The 17,745-nt window shown below is 42.1% G+C and overlaps 1 protein-coding gene across 2 annotated transcripts in view; it reads left to right on the forward strand.

Annotated features, from left to right (window-relative positions):
* Window positions 1-17,745, forward strand: part of ARHGEF3 (Rho guanine nucleotide exchange factor 3) — a 323,685-nt gene that overhangs the window by 100,194 nt on the left and 205,746 nt on the right. For both annotated transcript variants that reach the window (XM_053598926.1, XM_053598925.1), the window contains exon 3: window positions 7,480-7,546. In XM_053598926.1, the coding sequence (XP_053454901.1) occupies window positions 7,480-7,546 (67 nt within the window). The remainder of the gene's footprint in view (window positions 1-7,479; window positions 7,547-17,745) is intronic.

Genomic DNA, 17,745 nt, shown 5'->3' on the forward strand with positions numbered 1-17,745 from the left:
ATATGACTTCACTGCTGTCAGAGTCTGGAGACTGTCCCCGGCTCCCCAGGCCACATGGGGTCTGGATGCCTGCAATATCCTCCCAACTTGTCTCTCTGCTTTCACTCCAGACCTCTGACTCTCTATTTCCCTCTTTCTAGCTAGAGGGATCTTTCTAAAAGGCCAATCTCATCACATCATTCCCTGCTTTATAACTCTTCTGTGGACTTCCTCGCCCCACACCCAAACTCTGCTGGCCTGCTTGGGCCTGCCCACCTATTCAGCCTCATTTCATGCCTCCCTGCCTCCTTTCCTACCTTCCAGGGCCTTCTGATAAGTGTTCTTATAACTTTCACTACATGCAGAATACATTTTCGCCATAAAAAACTAACAAGTGCATAATGGAAAAGATAATGCCCACATTGATGCTAACCAGCCCAACACTGTTAACCATTAGGATGTGCTCATCCCGGCCCTCCCCCCTCTGTGCACACACAACTGATTCTGTATATTTGTATAACATTCATTTCTGTATCCACTATACAAATTTAAACATTAACATTAGACACATTTGTTTCAGATTTTTGTGTGTATGAAAGGAAATGAAAGGTTACAGGTATAGATGAAGCCTTCTGGGTGTCCATCCAGGCCCTTTGCCTTCTTTCCCTGGGGGTAAACTCTTTCTGCAGCAGATATTTCCTTTCATCTGCAGTTTTAGATTTTTACTACATTTATATGTGGATATAAACAATGGAGTATTATTTTGTGTATTGCTAAATAGTATCGTATCCTATCCTTTATACTTCTTGCAACTTGGATTTTCATCGTTTTTTTCTTCCTTTTCTTTTGAGATTTTTCACTAATATATAGTCCTGTGTTTTATCTTTCATTGTTAAGAGTGAATACAGCCTCATGGAATCTACTTCTTTATTGTCAAACATTTAAGTTTTCATTTGTCTTCCAGTTCTTCATATATGCCATACTTTCTTTACTTCTTAACTCTTGACTTCTTATATTCTCTGAAACAGTTTGTATAAGATTGGAATGATCTGGTTTTTAGCATTATTTCCTGTTTTTGAAAATTTGATAGAATTCATTAGTAAAATTGTCCAGGCCTGACATTTTCTTTCATTTATTTCCTAGTTATGGGGCTATTCAGGCTTTTTATTTCTTATTGAGATAAGTGTTTTTTGTTTTTTGTTTTTGTTTTTGAGACAGGGCAGAGTGCAGTGGTGTCATCATAGCTCACTGCAACCTCAAATTCCTGGGCTCAGTGATCCTCTTGTGTTGGCCTCCCAAGTACAGGTGACTACAGGTGCCCATCACCACACTGGACTCATTTTTTTCTATTTTTAGTAAAGATTGGGGTCTTGCTCTTGTTCAGGCTGGTCTCGAACTCTTAACTTGAGGCAGTTCTCCCACCTTGGTCTCCCAGCGTGTTAGGATTACAGGCATGCGCCACTAAGCTCAGCCAAGACAATTTTAATAAGTTATATTTTTTCTAGAAATTTATGTATTTTATTTAAGTTTTCAAACTTAATGGCAAAGTGGTTGATACTATTCAAGTTTTAGTTTTTAATTTTAATCACTATTGAATCCGAGACCCTAGTCACAACACTATCAGTGCCTTTTTGAACTTGACCAGCTTCGTCTATTTTGTTAATCTTTTCGCCACTTGCCATTTTAGTGTGGTTTTCCTTTGGTCACCTGGTTGAATCCTTCTTCCCTTGTCAGGTCCCAGGGAGGCCTCATTTCTTCGGGGAGGACTTTCCGGCTCTTCAAACTTTGGTTGCACCCCGTTGGGACTTGCCATTATCACTTTTTTTTTTTTTTAAAAAAAGCAACTTATCATGTTGTGATTTCTTTGAAAGGGAGGGGATGTCTGAATGTCCTGCTGTGAGCACATGGAGGCAGGAGCTGGATCTGTTCACTGCTGGTCTCTAATATCTGGCTCCATGCCCAACATATAGTAGATGTTCTACATTCTCCATAGGTGAGGGCTCTCTTTTAGGGTCCATTCTCAGCAGGACTGCTGCACAGAGGATTCAACCCGTGACCACGTGTTTGTATCAGCTGACTGTTTCTGAGGGTCTGCGATTCTTTTTTCCCACAATTTATCAGGATGTAAAAAGTTGGAGTTGCAGCCATGCCATGAGTAGAATGAAGTTGAGTATGGCCTGATGAGTTACAGAAACACATTTTTGGGTGATGCCCTTGTATTTTTGTTTAAGAGAGAGACAGGCCAAAGTGATGAGCTTTCTATTTTGCAAACTCCCTTTCACAGTAAGCTTCTCCACAAAGAATTGAGTCTTCATCTGCCTAAATGCCTGCCAGTTTATCCTCAATTATATACTAAAAACAGAGACTAAAAACATTTAAGTGAAAGAAGCCATCGCCTTCTCAAGTGGTCCAATCAGAATAAAAATATCTGGCACAGGCAGCATCATATTCTGCACAAATTTCTCTTAAAAAGTTTAGCTGTTCTATTTTCCCAGTGATTCTCCAGTTGTCCTCATGGATAGAGAAAGGTAAAACAAAAGAAATAAAAGGATGTTTTGTCAGCAAAATGCTCTGCTAGGAGAATTCAGACACTAATGTGCTTAAAACATATATAACATGCTGGCAGAGGTGAGATGGAAAGGCCTTTGGGAAGGGAAGGGGAAGGCAGGAAATTAGAGTGGGAAGGAGGAGTCTCTCTCTCTCTTTTTTTTTTTTTATTAAATCATAGCTGTGGGGCGGTGCCTGTGGCTCAGTCGGTAAGGCGCCAGCCCCGTATACCGAGGGTGGCGGGTTCAAACCCGGCCCCGGCTGAACTGCAACCAAAAAATAGCCGGGCGTTGTGGGGGGCGCCTGTAGTCCCAGCTACTCGGGAGGCTGAGGCGAGAGAATTGCTTAAGCCCAGGAGTTGGAGGTTACTGTGAGCTGTGTGATGCCACGGCACTCTACCAAGGGCCATAAAGTGACACTCTGTCTCTACAAAAAAAAAAAAAATATATCATAGCTGTGTACATTGATGCAATCATGGGGTACCATGTGCTGGTTTTATATACAATTTGAAATGTTTTCCTCAAACTGGTTAACGTAGCCTTCACGGCATTTTCTTAGTTATTGTGTTAAGACATTTATATTCTACACCTAGTAAACTTCACATGTACCCTTGTAAGATGCACTGTAGGTGTGGTCCCACCAATTACTCTCCCTCCACCTATCCTCCCTCCTCTCCTCCCCTCCTTCATCCCTTTCCCCTTCTTCATGGGCTATAATTGGGTTATAGTTTTCATAAAAAATCAATAAATTGGTTTCATAGTAAGACTGAGTACATTGGATACTTTTTCTTCCGTTCTTGAGATACTTTGCTAAGAAGAATATGTTCCAGCTCCATCCATGTAAACATGCAAGAGGTAAAGTCTCCATCTTTCTTTTTAAGGCTGCATAATATTCCATGGTGTACATGTACCACAATTTATTAATCCATTCGTGGGTCGATGGGCACTTGGGCTTCTTCCATGACTTAGCAATTATGAATTGGGCTGCAATAAACATTCTGATGCATATATCTTTGTTATAATGTGGGAGGAGTCTCTTTTAAGTCGTCCTGTTGAGATCTGTGGCCGTGTTGTTACCTAACACAAATATTCCTGGCACATTGAAGCCTTTGTTTTAGTTTATGTATATTTTATCTACTCTGTAAGAATTAGGTGTAAGTTTCATCGGCCCTCCAGCACAAGCCTCACAGAATGATAATGGTAACTAACATTTACCCTTACTAGGTAAGAAGGAGTCTTCTCATAACCATCACAGGTAATTTGGGCACCTATACTAGGTGCTAGGCTTTCTTAAGCATTTTATACAGTACAATAGTTTAATCCTTCAATTTTGTGAAAAGAGATTATTATCCCCACTTCACAGGTGAGAAGGTGGAGGCTTAGAGGGAGTAGAGGGTAGACAACCTGCTTGAAGTTGCCCAACAAGAAAGGGAGGGTGCTGTTATTAGGACCCCAACTTGGTTCCACCCTGAGTACCACGTTCTCAGCCCCACACAGTGCTTGGACAGCAGAAGCGGTCTAAATGTTCTCTTCTGAAGCTCATACTCTTAGGAGCTATTCTGGAAATGTTTGCTAACCCTCTTCTCAAGATGATGAGAAAGAGTCACATTTGTTTTCACGTGGTGGGAAAATATGTCCCGTGCCAGCCCTGAGGCCTGTTGCTGTTGACCTCATTCTGTTCAATTTCAGACACACACCCTCAAAGGTGAGATCATTCCCTAAATCCACCTGGCATCCTGATTTTTCACTCCTACTGAGGGCATTTTCCCATTTTGCTATGCACTTTTCTAAGGGTGGAGAGTTTACAATTTTTCCTTCCCACCTTTCTTGGGGTGGCAGCCCCCGCCCAGCTTGGCAGTTTCTTTCTTGCTGCTCGCCTACCCCTGGCTTTCCCAACAGACCTTCTGTGGAGGTCTGTACTTACTGCTCAGCGTTGTCCTAGTGACTTTTGCCCGACACAGGGCCCTGCTTCCTAACCACATATGTACATGCACACAGGCCTGGCTCACACAGTAGACCCCTCCTCCAAGCACTGTCCAGAAGCCCAACTGTGTATCTTTGTGTCTGGGAAACCTATAGAACCAAGTGCCATTTTCCCACTTGGACTTTTGCTGACTGTGTAAGGACATTGCTTGTAAAACAGAAGAAATATACCCAGGATTGGGCGGACCCTCCCTTGGTGAGGCCCTGGCATTGAAGCTTCCATGATGTTATGCGTCATGCTGCCAGGTCGCTTACTGGCTTCATGAAGGAGCCTTTTCATCAGGATGGTTCTCATTCCCTGAAGCTGTTTGTTAAAGCCACCTGGTAGTGTCTGGCTGGGGAGAAGGAGGAAACTTCAGGAGGCTCTTATGATACTGAGTTAGCATTGTTAAAAGGGACCCCAACTAATGGGACTGATTCAGAAGCCCAGATGGTGGAGGGATGCATCAGGGGTGGGGAGGCTAAAAATTAGGGACAGCCCTTTTCTTGTTAGGTCTCCGGAAGTTTCTGCAGCTGAGAGGGGGTACCCACATTGCCCAACAGTGCTCCAGATTGACAGATTTGCTCTGATGCTTTTTCTTTGGCTATGAGGCCTGGCAGTGTGAGGCCCTGCTGAACTCATGCCCTCCCACAAGGAACCTCCAGGCAACATTCTTTCAAACATGCTGTGCCCTATTGGTGGGACTTCTCTTCATTGGAGAGGGACTGCACCTTCTGGATCTAAAGTCATACAATTCTGGGTTTGGTGAATCTCAACTTGGCCATTCCCCAGCTGTGATTTCTGGCATATGGTCTAACCTCTCTGAGCCTCAGTTTATCACCTCTATAAAATGGGATAATGATAATATCCCCATTATATCATAACATTATATAATGTTATATAAAATTATATTATGAGATAAGGTTATACTATTTATTTTAAAATATGTAATGCCATTATAATAACATCACATATAAAACATTATATAATACCATGATAATGCCATCTGTATGTCATGTGTTAACATTGTAATATAACATAATAACCTATCTTTTAAGGTTATTGTGAGACTTAGATTATAAGTAAAGTGCTTAGTCGCTGGCACACCAGGAAGTGCGTTACTGTTAATTATTATAGTAGTCAACAATATGTGTGATCTTCTGTGGATTGCAAAATGTAAGGCAAAGGCACATCTTCTTAAAATATCCTGGTATATGTTGTTGCTTTGGGAGAAGTGAAGCTCAAGGATAATTAGGAAAGCAAAGCCCAGTTGTAACCCAGGAGGGGAGGAGCAGTAGCCAGGGAGAAGTATTATTGAAATTTTTTTTTAAGGCTGAAGTTTCTTTTCTGAAGAACTTAGGCCAACATGTTACTTAATAGAAAGAATTAAATATAAATAACCACCCACATGTTCTCTGTTTATCTTGAGATTTTATTAGCCTGGGTTTTTACTGTTGTATGTGAGGAGGAGGAGGAGGGTGAGGCAGAGGAGGAGGCCTGACGTAAAGGCTGGAGTTTCCATATGGTTGTGAGTTGCCCCCAGCTTTTGTGCGTTAATCCTGTGTCCAGGTTTGAATGCTATTCTTGGATCCAGGCTTTGGGAGGGAAAGGGAAGGGTGCCATGTGGACATCTGTGAGAACTTAGCCATGACAACACCAGAGTTAGAGCCCTCATCTCATTTTGACTCTATATAGAAGGTAGTATTTGCCCTGTTTTCCACAGGGAAAACAAAACTCAAGAAATGAAGCCTCATATTCAGGGCCACATGCTAATAAACTATCATGAGATTTCAGGTCAGACAACTGAGATGAGAATCTTGATTTCAGCTGTGTGATCATAAATCACTTCATCTCCTTAGGCCTCCATGTTCTTATCTATTAAATGGGCATAATGCTGCATCGTAGCTCACCTGGTGAAAGTCAGGGAGATTAACTATAAGCAGTATTAGCATATGCTTTCTGATGTGCTCAATACCTGTTAGCTGCTGCTATTATTGCAATGACCTTGTATTTTATTTATCTCTTTTGTGTGGTGGAGCCAGCCAAGACTTTTACACAGGTCTGATTTACCACAAAGCCTGCCCTGGTCACTACGTGCTTTCTGTCTTGTGTGGCTGTTGATTAAAGCAGAGAGGTCAAGGCAAAGGTGAACATCATGTAGCCAACATCCTTTTGGTATCTCAGTGACTAAAACCCCAGGAAAAGTCCAACGTGGATCCTTTTCGGAAATGCTTTTCAGGAATTACAAAATCCGAATATCCATATTGATGGATATCTTGCATTTTGGGGGGGAGTAATTTGTCGCTCCATAAAAACATTGAGAAAGGTATCCCTATAGGCATGTTGGGCAGTTACAAAATTTGATTCAATTTACAAGAAAGAAATAAGGTGCTTCTGGTGTGCCTGGAGCCTCTTTGTGCGACCTGGTCTGACTTGAAGCTGCATCCATTACTTCTAAGGAGATTGATTCATGTTGAGAGATTAGTAGGTAAGGAAACTGGCTTTGGCTTGTTAGGCAGTGGCTACATGTCCTGTTGATCATCCTTTAAAAATCTGGAGCTCAAATGTGGCCTTCGTGGAGATGCTGGGACTCCGTGGTGTGTGCATAAGAGGGAGAGTTCTGGGCTGAGCCAAAACCATAAACATCACTGGATAGCGTCTGTTTGGGAATTGTTTCTATGTGAAAAATCAAGACAAAGATTGGGAGTCTTGTCTGACTTTTTGACAGTTTTCAGTTTCCAGGTTGTGTTTTATATTTTATTTTGTGCAGGTGAAATGTTGCCTGTTTTAAAAGACTCTGGAGCTTTCCTCCTAGGGCACTGGGAAGGAGTTTGGAGTGAATTTGGCTGCTGTGGATTGCAGAGCTGTAGAAAACTTCAGCTGGCCATTTCTTGAGGCATCTCTCTTTTTGATAAGGCTGCATTGAAAACTAGTGATTTCCGCTAAACACTCAACCACTGAATAATGAACCCTTTGTCTTTTCTCTTCTAGGGCTAAAAGGCAGCGGCAAAACAACTTTCCCATGTTTTCCTCTCCTAAAGCCTGGAATTTCAGAGGGGTAAGTGTTTGCCCTGGGCAGCTCCTGCTATTAAATGTGCTATTCCAGATACATGCTCCCACTTCAAGAGAGGATACTATTGGGGTTGGCTTTACTAATCCAAATTTCCACTAAGAAAGTGTCTGTGCCTTACAACTTGAGGAAGTCACGTTTGCAGTGGTGATTGTGGTTCAAGTAAAAAATCCAAGTAGGCCAATAAGCTTCCCCTGTCATTTGCCAACGCTGCAGGTCTTAGGCTACAGGAAACATCTTGTGAAAAAGCCAAGAGGTTTCAAGCTTGATGAGGAGGGCACTGGGCTGTTTTCTTTGGAACTTGGAGGGAAACAGTATACAATGAAGGAAGAAAGAAATCAGAAATGTGTATTTTGTTAATAAGTAGTTTTATGCCTTCATGGGAAGCCTTGTTTTCCAGAAGGAGAAGTCTATAAACTTTTAAACAAATTTTAAAGGGAATCATAAAATTTTATTCATAAAGTAATAGACTCTGTGCTTGAGAGATAAAGGAAGGGTCAGATCAAACCTCCTTCTGATATAGTCGTCTTTGACATAGTAGTGATAATGATAATCGTCGTAATGTATGGAGGTCCGACTGTGTGCTAAAATGATTTCCAGTACTGCCCTTGGGAACAGACCCTTGCATCTGTAGAGAATACTCTGAGCTCTATTGCACCTGCTAACCTTTCTTTGCACATGTGTTTCCTTCTGTCCAGAGCACTGTCTTCCCCACCAGCACTGCACTCCTACACACACTGCCCCTGGCCCACCCACTTCATCCACTGGGTCTAAGCCTTGAGATCACCTCCTCTGGGAAGTCATCTGGACCACCCCCTGAATCTGAGCTTGAGGCCCCTTCCGTGTATCCCTGTACCTTCTTATCCTTGTACATAGTTAGCACTTACTGAAATTCAAGATTGGAAGCCCCAAGCATGAAGTGTGTTGAGACAGGTCAATGTCTCTTGTTCATTACTATCCTGGGGCTACCACAACCCCAGGCACAAGCGTGTCTAATTACTTTGTTGGATAAATGAATAGAACAAATGGATGAATAAATTTCTCACATTCATCTGAAACAAGATCCACATGGTGCCTTTAGATTGGGTTTCAAATTCAAGTCTTTAGTCTTTTAAACACTGTTCTGACTAGTTCTATTCACACTTCAAGATCCCATATAGGTCTCAGTCATTTTTTCCCAAGTGTCTTATTAAAAATAAATATAGATCATGGCGCTATGTTAGCTCAGGTTGCAATATGCTTTTCATTGAGTACAAAGAGAAATGTGTTGACTTCTGAAATAGATGTGCATATCTTACTGAATGCAAGTCATGTACCTCCTAAAATGTTTATAGATGCATGGATAATATCCCCATTTCTCAAAATGTGCTCATTTGGATGGTCATAACCATTAAGTGAGAAAAGGATTACTGAACACACCAAATTAAATATCCTCACTGCTGCAAGACTTGTCAGTGCCTTTGATGCAGTAATGTGCATGGAGGCAGCATAAGGACAGTGGATGGATCTGAACATTTCCCAAAGTCATTGATCATAAAACCCTTTGCTGATGAAGGAGATCGTACACATTTTGGAATAGTTGACAATTATAGGGGCGGCGCCTGTGGCTCAAGGAGTAGGGTGCCGGTCCCATATGCCGGAGGTCGCAGGTTCAAACCTAGCCCCGGCCAAAAACCACAAAAAAAAAAAAAAAAAAGTTGACAATTATAGTCAGTTTCGAACTATAGAGAAATCAGGTCTCCTGTAAGCAAGTTAACCTTTTTGAAGGACTTTGTTAACATCCTTCTTCCGACTCAACAGGCCTTACATTATCTAGAAACTTGTCAGTCCAAGGCTACCTGGAACAATTGGTTACCCTTCCTATGGCCATGAGAACCTGTCAGCTGTTTTTCCTTGAAAAATATTTTGTGCATATTCCCTTAAAAAAATCTACAACCCTAGTTTATAGAATTTGCTACTCAAAGGGACCTATGAGATACCTACTTTGTTGTGGTGACCCACTGTTTGCCTATCCTTGGCGTAACTCTCTAAGACCAGGGTAATATTTAGAATTAATAACTCCTGGCTTGAGCCAGAGCAAGACTGCTGTCTCTAAACATAGCCAGATGTTGTGGTGGGCACATGTAGTCCCAGGTACTTGGGAGGCTAAGGCAAGAGGATCCCTTAAGCCTAAGAGTTTGAGGTTGCTGTGAGCTATGACACTATGGCACTCTACCTAGGGTGTCAAAGTAAGATTCTATCTCAAAAAAAAAAAAAAAGAATTAATAATTCATTGCAGTAAAAAACTCTGCCCCTGGCTTCTTAAATTAAGTAGGTGTCAGAATCTAATGCCACGTTGATTTCAGGTTCCTGTCAACCCTCAAAGTCATACTCAGCTCACAAGATTTTCCCCAAAAGTTAAAAATCGTTTGAGTAAATAGAGACTATTAGTTGGTTAAGTCAATTGTAGTGTTTATCTTGGTCTCCTGTCCTAGCTTTGATTTCTTCTGGGCCTTGGGGCATAATAGTGAAGTTAGATAAACTGAGTCAACTAGATGGTTTGGCGCCTGGCCAAATGCCAGAGTCCTCTGTGGCCAAATTGATCTTTCTCCACCTTGAAGTATAATCCTCTGTGACATGGTGGAGAGGTGGAGGGAACCCAACCAAGTAATAACACCCTTATTCCTAGGCAGCCCTCACTTTGTCATCATTGTTATGGTAACTGAAATTAGAGATTGAGAAGGACCCAGAAGCTGATACATTTTCTATAATGAAACTTGACTCCCAGGTCTGTTAGACTGGGCTCTGCATGCTGTTCTAGGGCAGGGTTCCCTTTACGTGAATACTTTGTTTTCTTCTTTATCTAGAAAGGAAGGTTTCATAGTCAAAATGCTAGGAAATATCCCATATTTATATATGTGGCAGAGAAAACCATTATATTATAAGCATTCACAATTGTATTCCTCTTTAACTTGCAAAGAAAAATAATGCGGTGTTTGTTACCCAGGCTCTAAGCATTTGTAAATTTGAGGTGGTGATGCCATGAGAAATGGTTTGGAAAAGGCAAGAAGAGAAGGCACCACATTGTTCCACATGAGGAGTGAAGAGGGAGACATGGGCAAGATCTAGGTGCTGAGGAGTAGACATTTGGGAAAAGAGAGAGATTTCCAAATAATGACTGTCTTGTTGGGCGAGTTGTATTGCATCCCCTTCCTTGACTTTCCTGGAAACATCCCCTGTATTAGTCCTTAAGCCATTAGGAATCACATTTGTGGTTTTCCTTTTAGAGTGTTTGGCTGCAGGGAGGTCAGAAAGGACCCTCGACACTTAGATCACTCCTCCTCTTTACTTACCAGGAGGCTCTTTCCTGGGTCATCATTGTTGCTAACTGCAGGGTATGGTCAGCCCTTCGGTTCCCGAGGGTGTCACTGAGCCTCTGGGACTTCTCTGTCCTCTCAGGCAAGGGGTGGTACTGTGCCTACCTCTTACCAGACCCAGGGGTGCTGCAGATACACTCAGGAAGACACATTTAGAGGATGGTTTGGGTTGGGGCATTAGGAGAAAACAAGAACAGAATGGGAGGAATTAGAAGGCCAAGGGAGATAGGATCCGGGGGGTGTCTTGCTCCAGACAGCCCCTCTGTCAGGTACTCACTGCACATCTGGTCCCCATCTGGTTGGGGCAGTACTGAGCTCATAATTTCCACCCTTCCTTGTGAAAATATTTGCTACAGTTCCTCCTGTTAACCAAGACACAGAAAGAGACAGAGAGACAGAAGGAGGGAGGGGAGAGAGAGAGAGAGCAAGAGACAGTGGGAAGTATGTGGAGACGCTGAGACTCAAGGATGAGTCAAAGAGAAAACTCACCTTAGAACTGTAAAAATCTCAGGAGCAAAGCTCCTCCGTGGTCTATGCATTAACTAGGAAATGCTTGGTAAGGATCTTCTATGTACAAGACATTGTTTTAGGTGCCAGGACTGAGGTTTCAATTCTATATTAACCAAATTTTAGAACTTTTATTGTCTTGTCTCCTTCTCTCTTTTATTGTTTTGTCTTGTCCCTTTAGTCTGGTCTTTACTTTTGTCTAGGCCATTTGTGAAGAAATTTCTAAACTCTGGAACTTAGAAGGTACTTTGGGCATTGTAGACCCAACTTTTAATTTTTAAATGAGGAAAAAAAAAATCCTAGTGTATTACTTAGGACTCTGGTTATATCATAGAAACTCAATTAAAACTAGCTCAAGCAGAAAACGGAATTGATTTCACATGTGACTAAGGTGGGTAGGCTATAGGCACAGTTGTATCCAGGGATACTTTACTCTCTGGGTTTGTCTAATCGTCTCCTATTGAACATGAATTTTTTTGAGGAATAGCGTAAATAGCCATCCATTTCTTTTCTTTTCTTTTTTTTTTTTTAATTGTTGGGGATTCATTGAGGATACAAAGATCCAGGTTACACTAATCGCATTTGTCAGGCAAAGTCCCTCTTATAAATGTGTTCCTCTTAGGAGAGGTTCATACATTTCTAGAGGAAAGAGAGAAGATTTGTTTCCAGAGTCCGCATATGAAATCCCTGTGTAGTGTTCTAATTGTCCAGGCTTGGGTCACATAGCTGCATCTTGGCCAATTACTGTGATCAAGACTATGGGGTTCTGCGATTGGACAGACATTGATCATGCTTCTCCCTCTGTGGCCAGAGAACCAGGTGGGCGGGGTTTTGCAATTGGCAGCTCTGCTAGTGCCACCTGAGATGGGGAAAGGATAGTTCCTCAAAGGAAGAGTTTGGTGCTATTGCCAAAAGAAGTCTGTCTGTCTCCTGGACTGACAGGAAATAATGGCGACTACTCCTGAGGGTTGCTCAAAGTGGAGAGAGATTGGAACCTTGTCTTCTGGGCGTCCTGCGCCTTCTGCACACTGCCTTTACCCGTCCCATGCCCTGTGTTGAGAAGTTGGCAAAACCTCAGTGTAGCTAAAGGTTTCTTGAAGGTCACATTGAGACCCTCTGAAGTCCATGACTCAGTAGAGTGACAGAGTCTCTAACACTCCAAACACAGCAGGCCTCACCAGAGTTTACTGTGGCCTTACTATCTCTATGCTGCAAAAGGAGACAGCCAACATTGCTCTTCTGGGGAAGCCTCAGTCTGTACATCTCCTTCTGTTGATTGAACACCACTCCAGGCTAGGCTGTGGCAGTCCTGCTGGAAGGCAGCATTTATTTCTATTTCAAAGATGAGGAAATGGACCCCTGTGTCTGCTAACTTGCCTAAAGTGCAGCCATAAAGCAGCAGAGTCAGCTGTGAACCTAGAACTTCCTGTCTCAGGCCTTTAGAACATATTGCCTCTTTAAAAGAAGGCTGATAACGCATACCTTGTCTTCAAAGGAAGTTAGACACAAAGATCTTTTTAGAAGTGCTAGAAACAGGGAATATCCTATCTTAAACTTTTCATTACCCAGAATTCCTTTTGAGTTCTACTCTGTCAGACTTTTCTCTTAAAAGTTTTGATCTTCTCTACTGTATTTATGAAAAAATGGTTTTTACCGCTTTTGGTAATGATAATAATGAAAAGAATAGCAATAACTCCATTAACCCTAAGCACCAACCCCTAACATTCACTTATATTCACAGGTACTGTGTTGAGCACTTTATATATTCATTACTTCCCAGAACAATCACAAGGGGTGGGTGTAGTTTGAGCCTCACCCTCATTTTTTTTTTTGAGATGGAGTCTTACTGTGTCGCCCAGGCTGGTCTCCAACTCTTGGGGCTGAAGTGATCCTCCCTCTTCAGCCTCCTGAGGAGGTGGGATTGCAGGTGCAAGCCACCATGCGCAGCTCTTATCTTCATTACATAAAGGAGCAAATAGACTATATAAATTTTCTATTACTAAGTAACAAATTACCACAAATTTAGTAGCTTAAACAACACCACCAACAACCACTCATTAGCTCTGCAGACTAGAAGTTAGGGCAGGGTGTGGCTGGATTCTCTGCTCACAGTCTCCTGAGACTGAAATCCATGATGTTAGTCAGGGCTGGGGTGTCATCTGAGGCTCAGGGTCTTCTTCCAGACTCATTTAGGCTGTTTGGAGAAGTCTATAGCTTGTGGTTCCTTTTTCCTGGCTGGCTGTCAGATGGGGGTTGCTTTCTGTTTCTAGGGGCCACTCTCAGGTCCTGGCCGTGTGGCCCCTCTATCCCCTCTATTTCAAAGCCAGCAAAGGGGAATCTCCTTTCCATGAAATCTCAAACTTCAGATCTCTCTGTTGTCAGGAATAACAAAATTCCTTTTGAGGACTCACCAGATTAGATTAGGCCTACCCAGATTATCTCCTTTTCGATCATCTAAAAGTAAATGATTAGCAGTGGCTCACACCTAAAATCTTAACACATTGGAAGGCTGAGGCAGGAGGATCACTTGAGGCCAGGACTCTGATATCAGCCTAGGCAACATAGTGAGACCCTATCTCTATCACTGGACACAGTGTCATGCACCTGTAGTCCTAGCTACTCAAGAGGCTGAGGTGAGAGGTTGGCTTAAGCCCAGGAGTTTGACGCTGCAATGAGCTATGATCGTGCCAGTCTTGGTGACAGAGCGAGATTGCTGTCTCTTAAAAAGAACTTAATAATTAATAACTTAATCTTGGGATGATAAGACTTGAACGTCAAAATTATTCCTTGATCCATGGGCTGCAGAATGGATGTTGTGTTACCAGGCATGAAAACAACATTAATCTCACTGTGCCTCTCCATCAGAGCTCTTGTGTGACCAGACCAGGTGCATTGTCAACAAACAATTTTTTCTGAGCAAAAGTTTTCAACGGTGGGCTTAAAATATTTGGTAAACTATGCTATAAACAGAAGTGCTTTGTTGTTCCATTTCTAGAGCACAGGCAGAGTAGATTTAGCGTAATTCTTAAGGGCCCTAGGATTTTCAGAATGATCAATGAATGTTCATTTCAATTTCAAGTCACCAGCTCCGTTACCCTTAACAAGAGAATTAACATGTCCTTTGAAGGTTTGAAGCCAGGCATTGACTTCTCTCTAGCTAGGAAAGTCCTAGATGGCATGTTCTTCCAATGGAAGACTGTTTCATCTACATTGAAAATCTTTTTAGTATAGCACCTTCGTCAAGAATCTGAGTTAGACCTTCTGGATATCTTGCTGCAGCTTCTATGTATATCAGCACTTGCTGCTTCACCTTGTACTTTTGTGTTATGGAGTTAAGCTTCTTTTCTTAAAACTCATGAGCCAACCTCTGCTAGCTTCTGACTTTTTTTCTGTAGCTTCTTCACCTCTCTTGGCCTTTATAGACTCTGGATTACTCTTTGGCTTAAGGGAATGTTGTGGCTGGTTTAATCTTCAAAACTTCCTTCATATCAGCAATAAGACTGTTTTACTTCCTTTCCATTGTGTGTTTACTGGACTAGCACTTTAATTTCCTACAAGAACTGTTTCTTTGTATTCACAGTTTGGCTAACTGTTTGGCATCAGAGGCCTTGCTTTCATTCTGTTTTGGCTTTTGACATGCCTCCCTCACTAAGCTTAATCATTTCTAGCTTTTGATTTAAAGTGAGAACACTTAGTGGCCATAGTAAGGTTGTTAGCTGGAATGGTCAGCTGGTGGAGCAGTCAGAACACACGACATTTATTAAGTTCTGTCTTATATGGGCTGGTTCAGAGTGCCCAACAATTACAATAATAACATCAACAATCCCTAATCACAGATCACCACAACAGACATAATACTAAACATGAAGAAGTTTAAAATACTGTGAAAATTACAGAAATGTGACACAGAGACAGAAAGTGAGCATGTGCTATTCGAAAAATGACAGCACAGACTTGCTCAGTGCAAGGTTTTCACAAACCTTCAATTTGTAAAAAATGTCATCTCTGCCAAGTGCAGTAAAGAAAAGCACAATAAAAGAGGTGTGCCTGTAACAAAAATAATAGCAAAGATAATGTATTTCATTACACAGCCCTTAGAATGTGCTCGTTATTCCTGGTCCTCTGTAAGTCATCACAGCCCCCAACATCCCTAGTTAGTAGTATTGTCCCCAGTTTTCAGATGGGAAAACAGGGACCAGAATTATCCTAAAGGACCTGCAGCAATTAAGTAGTGGATCCAACTTTCAGACCCAGGCTGTCTGGCTTAGGGCCTGTGCTCTTAACAATTGTTGTAAAAAATGCAAATGATGGGAAAGCATATAATATGAAACATATATTTCCAGCTTTCACCCAATAACTAAAGAAAAGCAAACTAAAATCATTCAAACTAAAATGACCCCTTTTCATAGGGAGATATTAATATATACATGGAAAAAAGTCTCGGGGGATATCACTGCTGACTGATACTCTAGGGTATCTGAACTCCCAGGGAATTGTTGTGGTGTTAGTTATGTATTTTTTTGTAACATCTGCATTTTTTCTTTTTTTTTTTGGCTGGGTCTGGGTTTAAACCTGCCACCTCCGGTATATGGGGCCGGCGCCCTACTCCTTTGAGCCATAGGTGCCGCCCTGCATTTTTTTTTTTTAAAGAGAGTGTGTATTGCTTTTATCATTAGCAAAAACAATAGACTTAGAGTGATGAAAAAAGAGCTCATTTTATACTTAAAATCTTCCACAAGCAAGAGGAGGCTTGTTTTAAAAGTTTCAGGGCCTTAGATCACATTAGCGTTCAACACTGAACATGTGCTGTGTGCAAAGCATCTGGGGACTGATGAAATCTGGGTGCACAGATGGGGCTGGCACGTAGCATGCTGTGCTTTAAGACACCTGCCCCTATCCCCCTCGCTGTCCTCCCCACACCCCTGTTAGTCAGTTTAGAGGCTGCTTGCAAGCACTCTCAGAGTTGAGAGTTTTACTGGCCATTGTTCCTGTATACTCCCAAGGCTGTCTGATGGACAGTCCTTGGCAGTTATGACAAAAGCTTAAGTGGTGAAAAGGCATGTACTTTGGGATCAGAATCCCAGATGAGGGACTTCAGATCAGATACATGTCAGAGCATTAGTTCCTTATCTGCAAGATGGGTATTGGACAATCATGCCATCTTCTCAAAACTTAGTAATGATGAGACCTAGTAATGATGTGTGTACAGGCACCTGAGTAATGCCTCTTACGAAGTGAAGTGTGCAGAAAAATACCTTCTTCTAACTAGAGTTCCTTCGTTCCTGTGACGACTGCTTTCTAAAGCTATGTATGTAATACATGCCTTTTTGAAAAGAAGTGCCCCTCACAAAGGAAGAACCGGATGTGCCTGGGCTGGCTTGTCTCATTTTCATTCAGGCGGTAGAAAAGCCCTCCTGTGTGTAGATGTTGCCACCTGTGAGGAAAAACTCCTGTCATCTTTAGCCTGCTGACACTGAAGATATGCCGGGCACCTTGAAGCTCATTTTTAGATTCAGAGCAATTTCCTTTTCCGACCATATGCAAGGCCTGTGGGGATGACAGTGGCTTATGTGCCTGTGGTGCAGATTTGTACTTGTGAGACAGAGTTGATGAATGCCTTTGTTTATTTTATGTAATTATCACTTTGATTAGTTCCTTTTTAGTTCCAGAATTACACAAGATAAAAGATGCTTTTAGTTTGGTCTTCCGAGTTAATTAGGAAATCTTAGTTGCAAGTAATAGGAAATCAAATTAGTTAAAACAAGGAGAGTTTTTAAAGATACAGAGGTATGGGAAGTGTTTCATGGAATGCAGTGGAGTTGTACAAGCCCCTGAAACCAGGCACCAGAAGCTTATGAGGAGCTTATAGCTCCGCTGTGCTCTGGTCACATTTGCTCTGCAGACAGACTTCTGATTCTCTACACAGTGGAAATGCAGCCATCTTCAGAGACAGCCCTTCCTCCCTCAGAACCACAATTACTCAGGAGGATTCTGATTGGTCCAATTTGGGTCAGGTGGATACTCTTAGACCAATCAGCAGTATCCAGGGAGTGGGGTCCTGCTGTACCACCATGGTAGCTCCTATGGTAACCATAGTAACATGGGAGCTACAGGACAGTTTCTAGAAGGGGCTGGGGATAGAGGGAGGCACTAGGCAGATACAAACAATTGTCATCTACAAAAGTCTTCCCCATCTCTCTTCCCATAATCGAAGATAATCATCCTGATTTCCAGGGTCTGACTTCATGTGGACAGAATACCTAAATCTTCATCCTTCATCTCTGGTTGGAAGCAATCCATTTAGTTATTGATTCTCCCCTCTCC

This window comes from Nycticebus coucang, chromosome 8 (genome assembly GCF_027406575.1).
Source record: "Nycticebus coucang isolate mNycCou1 chromosome 8, mNycCou1.pri, whole genome shotgun sequence".
Classification (NCBI taxonomy): domain Eukaryota; kingdom Metazoa; phylum Chordata; class Mammalia; order Primates; family Lorisidae; genus Nycticebus; species Nycticebus coucang.